This window comes from Plectrocnemia conspersa, unplaced genomic scaffold, assembly GCF_051122295.1.
Source record: "Plectrocnemia conspersa isolate PC_06_02 unplaced genomic scaffold, ASM5112229v1 ptg000006l, whole genome shotgun sequence".
Taxonomy (NCBI): Eukaryota; Metazoa; Arthropoda; class Insecta; order Trichoptera; family Polycentropodidae; genus Plectrocnemia; species Plectrocnemia conspersa.
In genome coordinates this window covers 22,341,596-22,364,113 of record NW_028277170.1, presented here as the reverse complement: position 1 = coordinate 22,364,113, position 22,518 = coordinate 22,341,596, and the positions used below count along the sequence as shown (strand labels likewise).

The window sequence follows — 22,518 nt, the reverse complement described above, 5'->3', positions numbered from 1 at the left end:
AAAATAACCGATGATTTGTTTGCTTTTGACGTGAATTTTTGACTTCTAAGAAGAGTTAATTGTTTTTTGTGCTTTCCTAAAGAACAAAATTTTGTTTAGATATGCTTCATTCAATACTCACTTATTGTAATACTTAAATTATTAAAAAATACTCATTATGAACTCAAAATAATTGAGCGTTTTCACTGCGACGTCACGATTTTATTGCTTTTGACGTGAATTTTTTACTTCTGAGAATGGATAATTGTTTTATTCGCTCTCCCATTGATCAAAATTCGATATAGATATGCTTCATTTGATTTACACTTATTGTAAATCGTAATATTGTTATAAAAAATGTGACGGCACGATTTAATTGCTTTTGACGTAGATTTTAAAACAGGGACGTAATTTGATGGGTAGGTGTAGGAATTTTCCACTTTTTTCCAATTCAAGAATTGTACCAGAAAAATGTATGTTATTTAATGAATCTTAATGAAATCGAAATATTAAAAAAAATGACAAATAAATACATTTTGAATTAATGGCCGCATTATATAATGTTAAACTGTAGATTTTTCGTATATTTTATTATTAATCATTTATGTAACTTTAACCCTTTTGTCTGCATCTGCTAAATGTCGATATTTGACTGAATGACATTGTTTAAATTGAAGAATGCGTACATGAAAATTTATGCATATTTGATAACAATATGTTTTTGAAAAATGTTGTTTTACTTAAGAATTATAAGTAAAATTTATATGCTAATTTTAAAATGTTTTAGAAAATTTCAAATAAAACTTACAATTAAATTAATTTTGAAAATGCTTATCGAAAGAAATTTATGTATTATACCATATAATAAATTGTTATCGAAAGCAACACATGCAGAGATAAAAGACAAAGGGATTTTGTTCCCCAATATGCAATCATGACCACACTATAATAATGATCAATCATGAACAGATATATTCATCTTATTTTTTTATTTAAATAAATTAATAAATGAAACATTTTAGATGATTATAAAAAAACAGTTACTTTTTCCCCACAACTCTTCTAATGACATTGTTTTTGTCAATCAAAGAATATGCAACGCACCTGTTGAATCTGCACCCTTTCTAAATACTTTTACATTTACCTACATCGAATCAAAAATATGTGTTTTATGTTCTTCCTCTATAAAATGTAGTCTTTCGAGTAGTTTTTATAGTTTAAAAATATATTAGTAATAATACTTAAAACTGTAAAACTCGAAACTGTAAAAATTTCCTAGTTAACGATAAATTATTTTTATTTATTATTTATAAAATGCGCTAAAAAGTGACAGATTCTCTTAAAAATCAAAAATCTTTTTAGTGAAGTGCAAATTTTTATGTTTTGATATACAAATATTTTTCTCAATCGTGTTTAACGTGTGAAGTGTTTTTATGTTAAAATTATATTAGAAATAAATTTAACAATGTCATTCTGTGAATTGTCCGTTCAGTTTTAATAATACAATATCATGGAACATATTTCTATTTAGAAAACATTAATATTATTTGAAAAAAATAACCAACTCTAATATTGTTGTATTTTATAAATACAGACCGCTTATGAATATACGACGCAAAATTTAATTATGTATTTATTTCTACATAAGATAATTAAAATCTTGATCTTTATCTATGTAGTAAAGAAAATCTATAGAAACCTAAAATAATATTTTTTAAATATTTTATTCAAGCATTGCTTTACAATCGAATAAATAATATTTCTTACTGAAATAATGACTGTTATTATAATTGTAAATTGCGGTTTTGGTGAAGCGATAGACATCTGACGGCAGAGTTTGCAATTATAATTATTTTTAATAATCATATCATATAAAATATGGAACACAGCGTGGCTATAATTAAAAATAATTAAGTATATGCAATAACATAAATTATTTGCAATATGTGTGGTGTCATCCATTTTTATAATCTCGGTCGATTCGAAAGTGTGTGAAGCTCGATGTGTATAAATTGTGCTGGGGACCGACAGGAAGTGCGCCACCTGCCATGAACCACCTGGCATTCTAGGGTTGCAGGTCCAGATTTCAAAAATGCAAAGGGATGCTGGTGGATGACCCATTTATATATATATTTGATTTAAAAAGTTTATTGTTTAAATTTTTGCTTTTGAAAGAAGATATACAATAGAAAGAGATCTTATTCATTATCAGTTATGCCCGGGGCGATCCTTAAATTGCCGCCCCCCCTTATTAATTTTTTGCATGGTCATAAAATCAGCATTTCATAAAATAATTAATTGGTTATTATTAAAGTTTTGCTATTCGTGGATATATATATATTATATATATAAATATATATATATATATATATATATATATATATTTAGGGTTAAGTACCACACTAGACGATCCCATCGCAAATATGCCGCCCCCAAGCAAGTGCCACCCGGGGCGGCCCGCGCCCCTCGCCCCACCATAGCTACGCCACTGTTCATTATTCATCGATAGATCCAAAAATATCAGTGCCTTTAATAAAATCAAGCCCATAGTAAGCAATGGGTTACACTAGAAAAGTGTAAATATATAGTAATACTAGATCATATGGTTAATTAATTATTAATAAAAAATCTGATAACTGCAAGAACTTGTCAAAAACATATTTACGTTTGATAGCAAAAGATGTCTTAATATTTAAAAGCCTATTTTTTATTAAAATGCTTTTAAACAAATAATATTGAAAAATTTACTGCAAATGACTCGGAGTTGCTGAAAAACTTTTGAAAATGTTTTTGGAATGCAAAGGGTTAAAATAAATATGTTTTATATACAAAACTTGCCAAAAGTGATAGATACATGTTTTGAACAATTTAACATGAGTTGATAGCACTATAACTGGTCTTTAATTTTTAATGTTTAGATTGTCACACATTTTATGAATTGACTTTTGTGCATTTCCAAAGATTAGGAAATCACAACGTCCTGAGAATCAGATCAAAAATATGCTTTAGATGATTAGATTGGCTTATTAATTATTAAAAATAATATTGGGAATCAAATCAGGCTCAGTAGAACAATCAAAGTCCCTCAGTTTATTTTTAATTTTCAATCAGCAAAAATTCTGATCATATATGATCAATATACACATCTGTGTATTTTAAAATAAAATGTCTGTATATATATATATATATATATATATATATATATATATATATATATATATATATATATATATATATATATATATATATATAACAGGTGTTAATATGATTTTAATCAAAAAAGATTTTACATTTCTTAATATTACACAATATTTTACTTAAAAATTAAAGCAGTTGAAATTAAAAGTAAAATATATTTAATAATCAGAAAATCACCTGTTTAGAATTTTTTCTGTATGAAATTTTCGTGTTCGCAATTTTTTTTTGCGTAATAATCAAATGTTATAAATATATTTTAAATAATAATATGATCAATATGTATGACTCTTTTTTCACGCTATTTTTTTTATTAAAATTAGAGCATCGACCTATTTATATAATAATAATTATAAAACTTTATACTAATATTTAATATTCACACAGACTAGGGACGCTGTCTTCCGGGACTGAAGACGAGATTTTTATAATAACAGTAATAATAAAGGGTGAAATAGTGCGTGGATAAAAAGCGTATAAGCCGATCGCTAAATTACTCACAAACTTTATACGGGGCCCCATTGTGAATCGCTGAGGGATAAAAAATCTGAGATAGATAGATCTATCTATCTGTATGTGCGCTATACAAAAAAAGTTCAGAGTAAATTAACAAACTCGGTTCTCACACATCCCTTAATGCAGTTTCCTTACCTGGTCGGTCGGGGTTGGTATTTCTACCCCGTCGTATATATACATAGGTATGTGCTTTGTAACTGATTCAGCGATTTAAAACTATTGGTGGGTGAACCAATACAAATAGATAAGAATTACATGAGATTTGATATTGTAATCAACTATTTTATTATCAGTATTAGAGTTATCCTTAAATTATATTTAAATAAAAGTTTAGATGTTATTATTTGACCGTTTAAACCAATGGTAGCAAACTCTTAATATTTTTCGGCCTTCAATTAATAGTAAATTTCAGCAAAGAATGCATATTTTTTGGTCTTCAAGTGTGTAGGCTTTTCAAATATTTCTTTATCTCGAAATACAGTTGCAAAAAAATTGATTTAGACAGCAATTTAATCGATCAGATCAAAGCAAAATCATCTAGTTACGAAGCTTTTTCTCTTGCCTGTGATGAAAGTATGGAAATTGAGAGCGTAGCGCAATTAGTTGTGTTTATGAACTTATGCAAAAATACAATCTACCTATGTTATAGCTACAGATACCAGAAAAACAAAAACACCGTGAAATTTGTGGAAATTTATCGCCAGCAATTAATCGCTAGCAGTTTATAAACGATCGCTAGCATATTTTACCGTCTATAAACAATGAGAAATGCTTATACAAACACACTTATCGGTGTGGTAAGTCTAAAAAAGCGTATTTTAAGATGTTAAATCTATATACTTGCTAGGTATTATCAAATATATATATTTGCTAGGTATTTTCAAACCGTATACCATAATGATGGGTCACATTTAGAGTTTAATTCTAATTACGATGAGACTCATCGTTCATGGTCATCTTTGTTATCAATCAAAACCTTTAGTTTGGTTGATATGGAATATGGATTTAGCATACTAAAGTCCATTTTTACCTCGGGACCAGATTTTATTCCAGACTACATTCTGAAAGGATGCAAGTCTGGTATTTTACAGCCTCTAAAATTTATATTTAATTTCATTTTGAGATCCTCTTGTTTTCCAGAATTGTGGAAATGTTCAAAAGTCACTCCGATTCATAAAAAGGGTCCCAAATCTCAGATTGACAATTACAGTCCAATAGCGTTGATCTCATCACCTGCAAAATTATTTGAAATTGTTTTGCATAAATACATTTTTAATCATTGCAGGTGTATGCTTCTCGACCAACAACATGGTTTCCGTAAATCTCGATCCACTGTCACTAATCTAATGGTTTTGTCTAACTATGTTTCAAAATCATTGGACTCTGGTGTACAAGTGGACGTCATATACACAGACTTTGAAAAAGCATTTGATAAAGTTAACCATGCTTTACTTGTAAAAAAGTTATCTAATTTTGGGTTTTCTGAAGATCTCATAAATCTATTCTCAAATTACTTGACCAATAGATATCAATTCGTCAAGTATAATAACTCTTTTTCAGAACGATATAAGACCCCTACTGGATTACCTCAAGGATCCAATTTGGGTCCATTGTTGTTTTTATTGTTCATTAATGACATAGAAACAGCAATAGAGCATTCAGATTTTTTATTATATGCAGATGACTTGAAAATTTACAAGAAAATGCATTCGATTTCTGATTCCCTCGACCTACAGGAGGATCTCAACTCTATATGGAAATGGGCTTGCTATAACCAATTGCCTTTCAGTGTAAAGAAATGTCACACAATTTCATTTTCAAGGTCGTTAACGCCGGCAAAATATTCATACCATCTAGGCGGATATTTTCTGGAAAGGTTTTCTTCAACTAAGGATTTAGGAGTGACTTTCGAAGAACGTTGGAAATTTAGCCAGCACATTGCAGAGACTCATAGCAAATCCTTAAAAATGCTCGGTTTTATCTTGAGAAATGCGCGTTACTTCAGGAATACTTTAGTATTGCGCACTCTTTATGATACTCTAGTCCGCAGCATACTAGAAACTAGCTCCATCATTTGGATCCCAGGCGTAATGAATCAATGTAATGAATTGAAGCTGGAAAAAGTACAACGTAAATTTCTTCGATATATATGGGCGTTTCACAGCTGTTACAGTGCAGTTATATTTTCAATATTATTAATATAATTTTACGAACTAGGCTAGTTTAAATGTATTAAATAATTAATTTATAATTTCGTTAATTAATATCTGTAAAATTGTATTTATTTAATGCTCGGATAGTAAAAATAAACTTTATATATTCTCTGGCGATAATTTTTTTATGCCTAGATAGTTGTTACGATAACATTGATTAAATTACACGTGTAAAGTATCATGTCAATAGTCACTAAAACTATAGGATCATACAGTCGTATCATTCACGGAGCATCCTTACTCCCCTCGCTGTCCCATAGCGTTCGTCTATTGAACACACGGTGCTATAGTTATGAGATTTTAGCACAAATATTGTGTATTTCAAATGGTTTTGTTGATATATTGTGAAATTAAGAATCGATATTTTAAAACCAAATTATTAATGATCCTGAAGTGTTGAATATTCTATACGCTGAAATGCAATAAAATTGGGCTATCATGCCAAAATTCTAAAACACATATTGCTTTGAAAGTTAAAGACAACATATCAATTGTTCCAAATTTTCAATGAAATGTATTTATTTTTCGCTTAAATTGTAGAACGACTTTTATTTTTTTTTCTTAAATTATAATTACAAACGTTTTATTATATATTATTATTTTTTATTAAATTGTAACGAACAAACTGTAAATATGAGAGTGATTTTAAACCAGTTATAAGTATAGTACATATATATAATTAATATGATTTTAAAATTATTTATAAAATTCAAATACACGTAATTTTAAAGATATGTAACGATTGTCGTAATTAATTTTTTTAAATAAATTTAATTAAATTGAATTTTAATAAATAAATCAAAGTTTAATTAAACAAACAAACTATCGAAGTAATTTTATTTCAATTTTAATTTAATTATGAATATATAATTATGTACATAGTTTACATATAAATCAATTTATTTGATATTTATTAAAATATTATATATTACAAATGAAAAATAAAACACATTTTCACACTCAAATTTAATTGCACATAAAAGTACTACTAAGTTGTTTCGCTTACTTTCTATTGAAAACTAAATATAATAAACTAAATTTCAATCTACATGTTCAAACTTATGTGCTCCTAGCTTACAGTCTGCAAACTCACGTCAATAACTTGCTCACGTTGCATATACCATACATACCATAAACAACTCACATATATGATATATTTAATTTTTAATTATTTAATTACCTAGCAAATATATACATTAAAAATAATGCACACGTCAGATGTGTATTAAAATAAAAAATATAAAAATTATATCAAAGTATTGAAAATTAATTTTAAACTTGATAAAATATAACTCTGCGCTCTCCATACTGAATATGCTTCCCGCGTCCTTCGTCAGTTAACTCTCTGCCAAAAGCCGGTTAACTTTAACCGTGCAACTGAGCTTGTTGTCGACCCCAGAATGAAGTTAACTACTATTTTTTGTTGTTATCGAGACGCCCAGTTCTCCGACCGAAGACAAAAGATAATAGAATCAATTTTAAATATTTATAGTTAGCTTGCGGTTTGGTCAAATGCTTGGGTTAACTATTTTCCAGTGAAAAAAAACATTAATTATTGTATTATATTATGGCGCTCCTTGTTATTATTGCCGTCCGTTGCTTGTACGATGCAATGAATTGGTTAATGTGAAATTGGATCGTAATTGTATGAATTATATATGATGGAGAATCTATAATAAGAAACTATTAAAATATTATTATGCATTGTGAAGTTTGTCCGATAAATTAAATAATACATTCAACAGTTAAACTAGGCCTTGATCGTATTATATTTGTACTTTGTACCTTTCAATATATTATATATATGCTCAAATTATACAGAAATTTGGTTCGGAATAAGATAAAATTACCTTGTAAGTTATAATTATTTACTAAATATGACACTATCTAATTTCAGCGCAAAATCGTTAGGTAACATAATCTCGTTTATATAAAGATATAACATATAGTATGGTTACATGAACTCATTTATATGAAATATAACATAAAAAAACTTTCCCACTGCGACGGCGCCAAAACAATTTTTTGCATTTGACGTGAATTTTTGCCTTCTGAGAAGTGATAATTGTTTTTGCGCTCTTCTATTGACCGAATAAAGTGCATCTAAACCGAATTTTGCCCAATATGAGAGCACAAAAAACAATTATCCCTTCTCAGAAGTCAAAAATCCACGTCAAAAGCAATAAAATCGTGCCGGTGCCGTCGCAGTGGGAACGCTCGTTACCGAGCGTTCCCACTGCGACGGCACCGACACGATTTTAATGCTTTTGACGTGAATTTTTGCCTTCTGAGAAGTGATAATTGTTTTTTTTGCTCTCCTATTGACCAAAATTCAGTTTGAATATACTTTGATGAGCCCTCTTATATTAAAAGTCATTAGTATTATCCGTAAAAATAGCTATAATATTTTTAAAACATAGTGTAATATTGACTATGGAGCAATATGTGAGATATCTGTACTTATTCTTCTGCTTATTTTCCCCTGATTTTGGACTTGACCTAATAAATTAACTTTAATTTGATTGGGTTTGGGTTTGAACAGCAAATGGACGTTTCGCAGCTGTTAAATTGCGCTTCATAGACATTTTAGAGCACCATATTAGCGCTTACTAGTTAAATTATATTTTCGCTAGTAGAAATATACATCTACTAGTGAAAATGTACTTGGATTTTATTAGTGAAAATATAACTTTACCAAAAAATACACATTCACTGTAACATTTATAGATCGAATGTAAATAAATATTGACAATTGTACTAGCACCTGCCAGATAATTTATATTTTCTCTCGTAAAAATCTATATCTACTGTTTCATAAAAATTCAAAATCCATCGATGGATTAACAAATTTTACAATTCCAGGTAATTTATTTATAGAAGTATCTTTGAGTAACTAATGCAATAAAATACTCATCATTTAAAATAGCTACAAAAAAATATATTATGTATGACATAGATGCCTTTGGACTGTAATGGTAAAACCATTTTAGGCATGACATGCATGCCTTCGGACTTTTAAAGGTCAAGGGCTCCGTGAGATGTAAATTTCATTGTCAAAAAACCGCGCCTATTATATCATAATTGGTTGCAAATGTGCTCCTGTTCTAAATCTAGTTGAAAACTCCTGCTGTGTACGTAACGTAGTATTTTAATATATACGATCAAACTTTCGTTCAACGATTACACGTACATACACTACCACAAACTGGTCACTACCACACTCATTGCAATAGCACTCAACTCGACTCTGTCTGGCCACTCGTCTCGTGTCATGAGCTCCTGGTATACCTGTTATTTTCTGGTTAGTTCAGACCAAAGTATTGACCGCAAACGACATACGATACCCCTTTCGTCTCGCTTCGTACCTCTGCTACGTCATCGATGCACTTATAAAAAGCACCTGCTGATATGCATCCGGCCCTGGTGCACAATAAGCTAATGCGCAAGAGCTCTGGGGAAAATCTGGAAAAACATGTTTATGTCCTTTATTTTATTTTAACCACTTCATACACTACTAAATAATATAATATAAAATTAACCTTTTTCTTATTGAATCATTAATTACAAAAAATTACCTTTTTACCTATTATTTATATATCATTTATTTAGGCGTCCAGATGTTATGACTACTATCTGAAAAAAAATCCACCCGAGAATGCAATTACAAAAGAACGCAAAATCATTTTAGGCCTCTGAACTTCTAAATGTTCAATATTCAACAGTCGTAAGCTTTGACTGCTCTTGATCAGTTGGCATCTGTTTATTTGTATGATTGCTTCCGCTCAGTCATTAGGTATCGATGTAAGGGTTTAAAAATTCGTTTTGTATTTTTTAGGAGTAAAATGGGATGACACTATCTTTGCAACAGCACTTTGAACCGCCACACTCCACAATCGCAGGTGCCTGCTGTTCGTTCGCTTTTATTCATTGAATAATTGCGCAGAGTCGGCTGATTGAATTTCTCGACTTTATCTTACACGCACTTCCTTCTCCACTTTCTCTCCTTCGTTTTTTTTTACTATTTTTACACCCCTCCGTTCATCCCCGGACACATAAGTTTGCCGGTGGGCGAGCGAGGTGAGCCCGAGAGGCCGGCGGCGGTGTCCCGTTCGGCACCGGCTACGCCCTCGGGGGCGAAAGGGACGCCTCGGGGGCCCCACCGAACGGGGCCGGGTCCAATCTAAAACGCGCGGCTGTAAAACGGGCCCATAAACCAGTGGAAGCAATTTTATTCGGGGGGCCACGCTGGGGGCGCATGAGCAGACGATGGCCGCGCTACGGGAATAAAATACGAAACAACGTGACGCGCCTACCTACTTCGCAAATTATTTATCCTAGTCCCTCTCTCTTCTGCCCCGCCGGCCCTGGCCGGCCGAGAGTAAAATAAAAAAGGGAAACAGCGGAAAAAATACGCGTATAAATAAAACGCGATAAACCGATCGAAAAGTAGCGCCGTTATTCGACTTTTATTTATTAGCGCTATCGGATGCGGCTAGTGATGCGAGCTCTTGGAAAGAAACGAGAAAATTGGGTGGGAATTTTGAGAAAAACTATAGAAAAATAAGTCGGTGTTTACCAATCGCAATCGTATGCTTTCTCAATACCTGTAGCAAAGCATAACCATGTTTTAGTGTAATAGAAATATTGTTAAATGTATGATTATTAATTATAAATATGTTAGATAATAATATAAAAATAGTTATAGATAACTCTTTTATAGAAATAGTTATAATTGTAGATTCAAAAATATTTTTTTAGGAATAGGTATATTATCAAGGATGAGAAATATGTTAAAGTATTAATATAAAAAAATAATCTACAATGGTATTATATTGCCCCATTTTAATTATTGTGCAACAATATTATATATGCTTAATAAATTATTACAAAATAGGGAAATAAGAGTAGTTTTAAATAAAGTTGTAGAAGTATGATTGATAGATTGGAATGTTTGGAATGTCGTAGTATTTATACATGAGCCCATAATTATGAGAGTGGACTAGGTCATGTTTCTTTCCTTTCGAGATATTTAAAGGTTTGCCTTTGAATTGATTAAAAATTATTTTTATATTACGTGACACAACATTTTTTATTTTATATAATCTGTGAGATTTATAATTTATTTTGACATATAAATTTTGTATGTAACTTGTAAGGAAATTGTTTAAATGACATGGACCGTTTTAAAAATTAACCGACGCACGGTGGGGTATTTGCTCAATCTGGGCGGCCAAAAGTCGATTATGAAAATTTAAGCGAATGTAAAAAAAAGTTGCTCTGTAAAGCTGATAATTTTGCGCATAATAATCAACAATTCCCCCACTCCTTGCACCCCCACGATCGGTCGGAAGTCAGTCATCCCTTCGAGTGCACACATCGTTTTTTCAGCGTCGGTTGCATACTCGTACATTAGACAATTATTATAATTTTATTTGAGTACAGTTAAAAATCCAAACCATTGATTCTGATAAAGCAGGTAATTGTTTCTACGCTTCATAGCTCTTTGTTGCGGTTGCTGTCATATTAAACACACAATATTGTTTTGAATAAGTACTTTTTTCTATTTTTTTTTCTAATTTTGAGTTGATTAGTTATATTTCCCACCACTTTTTAATATATATTTTAAATAAAATATAAAGCTAAGGTCTTTCTCTTTATGATACATGTAAAATTGGCTGCGGATTTTTGCGGTTTTTAACACATTGCATACCATTATTCTTAAAAATTGGACGGGGCTTAGGACCTAAACGTTTTAAACTATTATAACGTTTTAATTAGGTGACGTGTTAACGTCATATTTAAAATACAGTTTTATAATGATTGTTATTTTTTATTAATATGATCACCGTGGTAAAATCAGTAAACCTCAAATTGTGGATCGCGTACTAATAAAATAAAATAAAAATTTATTTAGAATCACCAAATACACCCATACCTCGCTATACGGCCGCTCTTTATACGGCCTTTCGCTATAACGGCCCTCTTCAATTAAGGCACGTTTTCGATTAACGGCCTTAAATGTTTCGCTATAACGGCAAAAAAACTTTTTTTCGATGTCGATTTTTTTAAAAATTTAAAAATAGATTTAATTTGCATAATTTTAAAATGAAACGTGAAGCAGCTAGCGCCGATGAGGCCGCATCTAAGGAATATCCCAACATTTTAAAGGGAATTATTGAAAGAGGTGGTCATAAACCTGAACAAGTGCTTAACGTAGACGAAACAGGGCTGTATTGGAAGCGAATGCCTGATTGCACGTACATTTCATAAACTGAAAAATCTGCGCCTGGTTATAAGGTGTCTAAAGAACGATTAACTTTGCTACTTGGTGCAAATGCCGCGGGTGATTTTAAGCTAAAACCACTTTTAATATATTTGTCCGAAAATCTAAGGCCTCTTAAAGGACTAAATAAAAATCAATTAACCGTCATATGGAGATCCAACAAGAAAGCTTGGATGACTAAAGCTACTTTAAAGGATTGGTTCAAAAATCACTTTTGCACAGAAGTGAAAAAATATTTGCGAGACAATAACTTAAGCAACAAGGCTTTGCTAATTTTGGATAATGCACCAGGGCATCCTACTAATTTATCCGAACTATCTGAAGATGTCATGATTGAGTACCTTCCGAAAAATACAACAGCTCTGATCCAACCAATGGATCAGGGTGCAATAGCCACTTTTAAGGCTTATTACCTACGCCGAACTTTCCGACAACTTATAAAGGAAACCGATGGTAAATCTTAAATTAAAACATTTTGGAAAAACTATAACATCACGGATGCTGTTGACAGCATCAGTGAATCATGGAAGGAATTAAAATTAACAACAATGAACCATGCTTGGAAAAAAATATGGCCAGAACGTGTAAAAAGTACTGATGCAGAAGTTAATTGCCTTCCTGAAATTAGGCAAAACATTTTGGATCTAGCACATGACTCGGCTTTGAAGGTTTGAACGAACGTGATGTGCTTGATTTACTTGAAGCTGATAGGGAACCCCTTTTATATAAGGAACTCATTCAGTTGCAAGCAGAACCGGCATTTGATGAAGAGACAGAGCCTGTTGTATTCAAACAGCTAACATCAAAAAAATTGTCAAAAGCTTTTTCCTATTTCGAACAAGGAATAAACATCTTCCTTGAAAACGATCCTGACGTCGAACGTAGCGCTAAAGTTTCTCGAGGAATTAACTCAGCCATTAGCTGTTATTAATCACTGAAGAACGAAAGAGACAAAAAGGCAAGACAAACAACGTTGGACAATTTTTTAAAGCCAGGCCCATCCTTACCAGCGAAAAATGAGAACGACAGTGATCTGCAGGTTACCATTTCTTCATCGTCTTCAGATTAAAGCCATTTTAAAAAAATATGTATGTATTCATATTCATATTTTATGTAACATGAAGTTGTTTCATGTTTGTTTATGAATTATTGTTGATTTTTGGAGTCTGTTATTATTTTATGTACGAATGTATGTACTTGTTATGTATGTATTTTTGATTTAAATGAAAAAAAAAGATAAAATGCATTTTAAATGATAAACTATGTTACATATTTAACAAATTTGGAACCGATCCCATTGAATTTGTATGAATTTGTATTAAAATAATTGATTCGTTATTCGCTTTGCGGCCAAGTTTCGTGGAACGTATCTAGGCCGTAAAGCGAGGTGTGGGTGTATACACATTATGATAAAATACTAGTCAAATACTTTTTATTGTTGAAAAAACAGCAAATATCAAACTTTGTGACATATACAATTTATTTTTTATTTTTAACACTTGACGCGGCGAAATTCGCACGACCGTTCAACACGGATTTCCTCTTCCTCGGGCCTACAATTTAAGAAATTCTTTAAATAATAATTAAAATAAAATTGCATGGATTATTTTATGCAAAATAGAAAAATAAAATTTATTTAAAAAAAAAAAAAAAATTCTATAATGTATTTTTTAACACTTATAATATTATATATTTGACCAAGAGCACTTATGGAATCAACTAAAACTGAGAAATAATTTTGGCCGCCCAGATCGGGCAAATACCCCACAGTGCGACGTATTAAAATTGACTTAACACAATAAAAAAGTTTTTCTTCATTTAAAAGAATTTTTTATTAGGCCATGTTAATTAACATTTTTAATAATGCTTAAAATATTTGATTATAACATATATTTTTTTATTCTCTGGAAGTAGGATTTTGGTTTTTAAGATTTTTTAAATATTAATGGTAAATTAGTGGAATATAATATAACAAATCTGTCTTATCTATAAATTTTTCTTCTGTTATTGATCTGCTGGTAGAGTACAATGGAAGTGAAGAAATACTTATATATTTTTAAGTGAAAGATCTAAAATATGGAAGTTGGCATTGTTATCCAAAAAAGATTTACAAAATATCAGAATACATATCAACCAATAATCTATCTTCACACTGCAGCCTCAAATTACGACTATTGGTTACAAGGCAACTTTCACAAATCGATCACTCCTACGAATTTGCTCACATCCTCGAACACAGTTTTAGGTAAGGTACGTTTTTTAAGGAGAGGTGTTTAATTTAAATATTAATCGGACAGAAAGTGAAAAAAATAATGAATTGAAATATAATATTAATAAATATGCATACACTATTTTTTTAATAATTTTATCTGATTTTACAAAAAAAAATCTCCAGGTAAAATAATAATGTGACACTTAGATATTTTTGAAAATGGAAAGTATATTTCGTAATTTTAATTATGATTTGTTAAGCAAAATATATCAATCAATGGAGATAGCTATAAAGATAATTATATAATAGCTGATCGTTTAAAAATAAATAAAAGGAAATTAATGCAATGTATTTATTTATAATATAAGAAATATATTTTTTAACACCAGCCATAATTCGCAACTACTCTGTAAAGTGTTTCAGCGCAATCCCTATATTTTTTTCCTGCATATTTCTATATTTGTAATGTGCAAATAAAGTAAATAAATAATAAAGAGATAAACAACAAAGTAAAGTTTCGAGATATCGTTAAGAAAAAAAAATATAAAGATTTATATATAATTAATTTAAAAAAATACATATTAAATTAATTAATATATTAAATTCAAAATAGCTTAAATAGCTGATATTAAAATATCGCTATATTGCTATAATATTATTATTATAATGAATTAATTTAATCCTACATATCGATATTTAAAAACATATTCAATATTATTAACTAAGTAATTTAATTTAAAAAATAACAAGATCTAACGCATTGGGCTTATGCCCGTCGGGTTACAATGGAAGATTTAATAATAAAAATATATTTTTGTCCTTAGACTTTTAATTTAGTTAATTTAATTTCAATAATTCTAAAATCTAAAAACGTCAATGTTTGTAATATTGAATTTGATTCATTACCATGTTATTACTATGCTGATACTACATGTACTTAAAGATTCATTCGAGCGGAGGAAATATACAATAATACTGCTTTGTGAGATAGCGAAATTCAATCGTGAAGAAGGTAACTACAATGCGTTCGAAACGGTCAATTGCATTATCGTGTTCAATGAAAGTAAATTTTATGTAAGTATGTTTCGAACGTCTTTGTCAAATAACAAATTTTATTTGCAATATATGCTTCATGGGAATTTATATCGCCCTAGATATTTAATTTGGGATAACTTACCTTGGTTCGCCAATCATTGAATTGAATATTTTTGTCAAGAATATAAAAGATATTCATAAAATATAAATTGGCGTGTTAAAAAAAATATATAAAGTTGCTGAGTAACTACAAAATAATGATTTGCTTCCACCATTTACATACAAATTCTATGAACATATTTATTTATTTATTAAAATTAAGAACATCATGACCTGACAGGTTAACGTAATGCGTCACAATGGCCAAAAGCATAAAATAATAATATTCCTAAAACAAATGTCCCAGTTATTATTATAAGAAATAATCGGAATTGCCTTTTTTTAATGAACAATCGAGTCGGTCTTTGTACAAATTTTAAATGTTCGATTTTTGTACAGTAGACACCCCAATAACACGATAAATTGGGGTCGTTCTATTTGTGAGCGAGCCAAAGGAAAGATATCTCATTCCGATTCGTACGTACGTATTGCAAAAAATTGTATGAGTATTTTCTAGTACCTTAACTACAGACACCCAATTTATCATGTTATTGGGGGCAGAGACCCCGAGAGCGAACCTGGGCCCTGGAAAAACAATGATTCCGTGCCTCATCACAAAAATGGCACTTTATATATTTTTTAACATCGTACTATAATTTCTTGAATAAATAAAAATGGGTACGAGTTAACCCTTTCTATGCTACAAATAAATATAAAAATTAGCCTCCATTGCGACATATTTTCTGAAATCATATTTTTTGCGAAGTATGCATTAAAAATTATTAAAAATATTTACTCATCATATTTATCTTATAATTAGTCAGTCGTGTTTTCTTTGTTGCTCAGTGTTGCCATATAGTGAATTTTCAGTCCAGGTCCAAAGCAATAAAATCGCGGTGAAAACAATCGATTATCAAGTGTTTATATTAAGAATTTTTATAACAACAATACGAGTGAGAATCGAATAAAGAACACCTAAACCAAATTTTTCACAGTAAAAGAGCGCAAAAAACAATTATCACTTCTCAGAAGTCAAAAATCCACGTCAAAAGCAATAAAATCGTGCCGTCGCCGTCGCATTTCGATATTACACTATGTTTTTTTATATTATAGCTATCCTTACCGATATTACTATGGACTTCTAATATAAGATGGCTGAGCAAAGTTTATTCAAACCGAATTTTGGTCAATAGGAGGGCGCAAAAACAATTATCACTTCTCAGGAGGCAAAATTTCGCGTCAAAAGCAATAAAATCGTGTCGGCGCCGTCGCAGTGGGAACGCTCGGTAACGAGCGTTCCCACTGCGACGGCGACGGCATGATTTTATTGCTTTTGACGTGGATTTTTGACTTCTGAGAAGGGATAATTGTTTTTTGCGCTCTCATATTGGGCAAAATTCGGTTTAGATGCACTTTATTCGGTCAATAGAAGAGCGCAAAAAGAATTATCACTTCTCAGAAGGCAAAAATTCACGTCAAAAGCAATAAAATCGTGTTGGCGCCGTCGCAGTGGGAACGTTTTTTTATGTTATATTTTTATATAAATGAGTTCATGCTACTATACTATATGTTATATCTTTATATAAACGAGTTTATGTTACCTAACGATTTTGCGCTGAAATTAGATAGTGTCATATTTAGTAAATAATTATAACTTACAAGGTAATTTTATTTTATTCCGAACCAAAGTTGTGTATAATATATTTTGAGGCACGATTTTATTGCTTTTGACGTGGATTTTTGACTTCTGAGAAGGGATAATTGTTTTTTGCGCTCTCCTATTGACCAAAATTTGGTTTGGATTTACTTTGATCAGTCCTTTCTATGAGTAATCTATAGTAAATGTATATATTACTATATATGAAAAAGTTGAAATCATATAATTTTACTAGCACCTGCCAGATAAATTATATTTTAACTGGTAAAAATTAATATCTACCGGTGAAACTGTATTCCAATATGATTTCACTGCAATGGCATATTTTAAAAAATATTTTCAAGACTGTTTTTATAGATTTTTTATAACTTAACAGACGTTATAAATAAGCACGAGAAAAACTTTATCTTATATTAGGCTGTATTACAAGAGAGATTATATTTTAAAAATAAGTATATAAAAAGTCTTAGATTTAAAGATCTTTTCCATAACGTTCAACGAAAATTATTAGGTGAAAATGTCAGATTTTTTTGAAGTTATGAAACTCAAAAATTAGCTGCCGAATCACTCTTCGGATGGGATTTCAATTTGTACTCAGTGGATGCAATTTTGAAGTTCCATTCCAATGATTGACTGAGTTTAAATATTGATTAAGCAAAGATATGATTATTGCTCTTAATAAAACGAAGGCAAACAGATTCAAATGATGTACTGAAATATTTTTTAATCGTAATTCATTGGACGACGATACTCATATCATATATTCAATAACTAGTATATATATAGCATTGGATACATAATGTTTAAGAACATCCTGAATGCTCCACTCATAACATTTGCACCATTAAATGTATATCCTCTGTATTTACTTAATTGTATGTCATTATTTTCAAGCAGATATAACGTTTCTTTATATAATCCAGCTGATCTATAATTGTGAATTTTTCTAAGTCAATAAATTTTGAGGAGTATCGCCGTACATGTACGGTGGTCGATCTTTCTCTGTTTTGAGGTACCCCAGATAGTAATATATATTTACATTTATAACTGAAAAATAATAAATAAAAAACATAATTATAGTATTTGAATTAATGTGAGGAATTATATAAAAAATAATGCAGATAAATTAAAGAGTACGAAATAAATTAACATGACAAAAAATATTGTATATTAATTTTATAAAAAAAATATTGAAAGCCTCTGTATTTATTTTTAAAAGATTCACAAAAAATCCGAATAATTTATAATAAATAAGTAAAACAAATTACCGAAATTCAATAATAGAAAAGTGTTAAAATAAATTAATAAAAAGTAGTAAAATATGTCAAAGCAATAAATCTGCGTATCACTGTTTTTTATTTGTAATTTACTATAAATGCAATATAAAATAATAATGAATAAATAACAACAGAACTATTTATAGAAAAAAATGTAAAATTAACTCAATATCATGTGTATACTTCAAATTAACACACGAGTATAATTTAACTCACTACTCAAAGGGTTAATAAATAATATTTTCACACCTTCACAAAAATATGTAGAAAAATATAATTATCTGAAGAATTTCTGCCATGGGACTAAGAATATGTTTATTAATTATGATTTTTATTAATTAAATGCATAGATGCATTTATAGTACATACAATAGAAAATGTATATCTTAAATACTATTAGAACATAGGAAAAATACAACTATTATTAGGATAAGTTGGATTTATATGGTACAAATAATACACCATCATTTTGTAAAGTATTTAATGGTAATTAAAAACATAATTCATATAATATTTGTGTGATTATATAACAGTGTGAATTTATGATATACATAAAAAATATATTTTATAAAATTTTATTCAGTCATTTTTAAACGAAAAATTTGACTTATATTGTGGTCTGTTATCACTAGAACTTTATAAGCTGAAAAAATCCATATATTTGCAAAGAAGCTTAGGAAGTGTTCTAAAAACAATGGCAAAAGCAATGTATTTTAAAAACGGTAATTCTTCATAATAAAAACCCATAAGGTAAATAAATAAAAAATGCATATGAAAAGCGTTATAAGCCTTTTCTATGTCTAACTTTGGAAAACTAATCAAAATTATTAGTCATTCGCCAATGTATAAATTATAATTAAATTTTCTGTATATATGTTTTAATTTATTAATAATATATTTTATATAAAAATATAATATATTATTTTTTAAATATATGTATGCATATACCTTAACCCAAACGTCTTTTCTAATTGTAGTTTATATAGTTTAATTAAACCTATTGATTATTTTAATGAATAAATATATTTTTTAAACATATCACTAATTAATTTAAATTAATTATCAATGTTTTTTTTTAGTATTGGAACAATAAAATTTATATACATATATATATATATATATATATATATATATATATATATATATATATATATATATATGTATATATAACACTGAACCAGAACTATAAATACTATAAATAAATATCATAATGTTTTAATTTTTATATAATTTCTTAGTACCTATGAATATTTTTTGCTTTAATACTGATCTTTAAATAAAATATATATTATAATGATATGCTTGATTCATTTAAATTTCGACCTTTTAATTTTAAATTGATCATAGAATCTTTTCATCTCAAAATATTTTATTGAATTCCATCAATATGTTCAAAAAATCAAATATTATCATAGTTCAATTTTGAAGAAATCTAACGTACAATAAAAGTGAATTCATTCAAAGCGTTTAAGTCGAACGTAATCAAGTTTCATTGACAATAAATATATTTGCTTCACACAACAAATTAACATAGCTTCTTAACACTCCGACATTCATCATTTCATTTGCGTTTTAAAAAAGAAACGCAAGTGATCGCAATCCACAATCACCTCGGCGATATTATAAAATGACTTTTCGAATCACAATTTAAGACCTACATAATCCAATACAATAATTTACATCTAATCAATTTCATGGAAAAGAAAACGTCGCATTCCCTCTTCCTCTCGGGAAATGTGACGTCTGTTAATAAAATTCTTTTAATGTTGACGTAATTATCGATACATGGGCAGAATCATTGTGGCGTCGGTGTGATGGATCTCCTGGCCGCTTCCACTTTCTCTTCGCACAAATGTCTGATTTGTTGGATAGGTTTTATCAAGTATACCGGCACATCATCGTCACGTCTCTGAAAAAATAAAATAAAATATTTCATTGTCATAAAAATGTCATCAACATGTGACACAATAATCGTATTTATTTATGCTATGCGTGTAAACAGTGAGATTCGATAAAAACTATAAACAGCACAATAAAATATAAATAACAATGAAACAAAACAGCAAGATAAATTAAATTGTTAATGAAATAGGAAATAGATTGTGCGATAATTGTAAAAAAACATGAGTCTTACACGGTTTTATAAAGACAACGCATATAATAATAAAAATAAAGTAAAATATTATAAATACATGGAGCAGCTGAAACGTATAACAGTATAAATAAATATAACATAATTGCAATTTAACATATTTATATAATACGCAAGCTAATAAAATATATTATTCAGTATATTATATATGTATACCTGAAACAGACACTCTCCTTCAAATGCAATAAATTCGTGTTTACGAGCTCTCAACAGTAGACCGACAAGTTTGTCGTTAATTCGGGTGTAAATCTGAAATAACACAATCAAAAATATGATATAAATCTATTCAATCATTTCAGAATCAGATGATTTAATATCCGTACTTCAAATAAGTATCCGAATGTGATTCCTTTGACATCAACGTCTACATACTCTCCGTATTGATTGATGACTTCGCACAATTCAAGCATTTCCTTGCAAACATGAGAGAAAGCCTTAACGCCTCTGGCTTCTGATTTAGATCCAGGAGCCGGTCTGAAAATAAAACATGTATTCCGGTTAATAATATATTCTACAAATCTATGGGAGCCAAATGAAAGAAATAATTTTAGAATAATTAATTGGCCCGATTAAAAATTACTAAAATAGTAAAAGAAAATCCCGAAGAAATTTAAAAAAAGTGTTTCTGTGTACCAAACTTTTCGTTTCGGTCGTTTATTATAAGCGAAATATATATGTATACAACTTAAGTTGCCATAAATTTCACAATAATATGGCTAAAATGTATGTATGGGAAGAGACTATAGCTTCAAGAGGTTCACAAGATGTAGCCTCGTGTGTGTAGCATTATGTAGCATTGTGAAAATGTGAGCAGCCCATTGGAATTCATTGACATAAGATAATTCAGTATATGAGTCATGGATTGAGTCATTTCACCACATTTTCTATATTATAAAATGGGCTAAAAATGAGATTTTTATGAGCATTTCTTCATTTAAAAATATATATTTTCTAAAATATTTTTTTAAGACTCCTATATTAACAAAAAAACTGTCCTTATTTTTTTGTAACTTCTAATAAATAAATTGTTCCTTATTTCTGTCGAACCAATGAATATGTCAATATTGCAAAAAGCTAAAAGCATTTCTTTATTAGGAATATGCAATTTTTAGAGTATTTAAACTTTTCTTTAGAGGCACCCTAAATCACAATAAACCATCCCTATTGTTAATATTTTTTGAATAATTTTTTTCACGCTTGTTTCAGTCCATTCATGTAACAATGGTTATGTCCTTTCTGCTAATATCATAATACAAATAACTCTTGTTTTATTTTTTTTGCAACAGACAATACAATCCCAAATTGCATTGTCTCAATCTTTTTTAAACGACACCAACTTTTTGAGTCCAAATTCTGGAAGCAATCCTCAATACACTTCAATTTACTCAAAGCAACAAAATATAACAGCTTGCAGACTTTGCGAAACAAACTATTACCAGTGAAATTCACTGCATTATTATTTGACTCAGTTTAGCAGCCATTAGACCCGATATTAGTAGTTATAATCATCGTCGTAGGTTCAATATTTATTTTTCATTAACTCTTATGTGTATCGAAAAAAATATTTGTTTCTATCGTAAATTAAAATAAAATAATTTCTACAAAATTTTACTTTTTTCAATTTGGAAAAAATGTTCGCAACGATTATACAGTACTGACCTAACTATATTATACACACAGAGGTTTCTTTTACTTGACCATATGCTGAAGAGTTAGATTTGTTTTGATCACTATTTTTTACCCATCAGATCAATAAGAAAAAGAGTATACCAGAAAGAGTTCCTCAATTATAGATTTACACAAATACATATGAGACGAAGAAATAATGAAATTAGTGTGTTGTCAAAAAGAGTCAGTTGAAGAAACACTTGGATAATTGACACCCACATTTATCTTCCAA

General features: G+C 29.4%; 1 protein-coding gene across 2 annotated transcripts in view; it reads right to left on the bottom strand.

Annotated features, from left to right (window-relative positions):
- Window positions 1-19,833: 19,833 nt before the first annotated feature.
- The window catches only part of LOC148234532 (actin-binding Rho-activating protein-like), a 40,517-nt gene continuing 37,832 nt past the window's right edge, over window positions 19,834-22,518 (bottom strand). Inside the window, exons 3-5 of one of the 2 annotated variants that reach the window (XM_088188208.1) lie at window positions 20,942-21,092; window positions 20,775-20,867; window positions 19,834-20,375 (exon numbers count right to left, since the gene is read on the bottom strand). In XM_088188208.1, the coding sequence (XP_088044334.1) occupies window positions 20,262-20,375; window positions 20,775-20,867; window positions 20,942-21,092 (358 nt within the window). In that variant the 3' untranslated portion in view covers window positions 19,834-20,261. The remainder of the gene's footprint in view (window positions 20,376-20,774; window positions 20,868-20,941; window positions 21,093-22,518) is intronic. The other variant, XM_088188209.1, reaches the window with a different exon arrangement.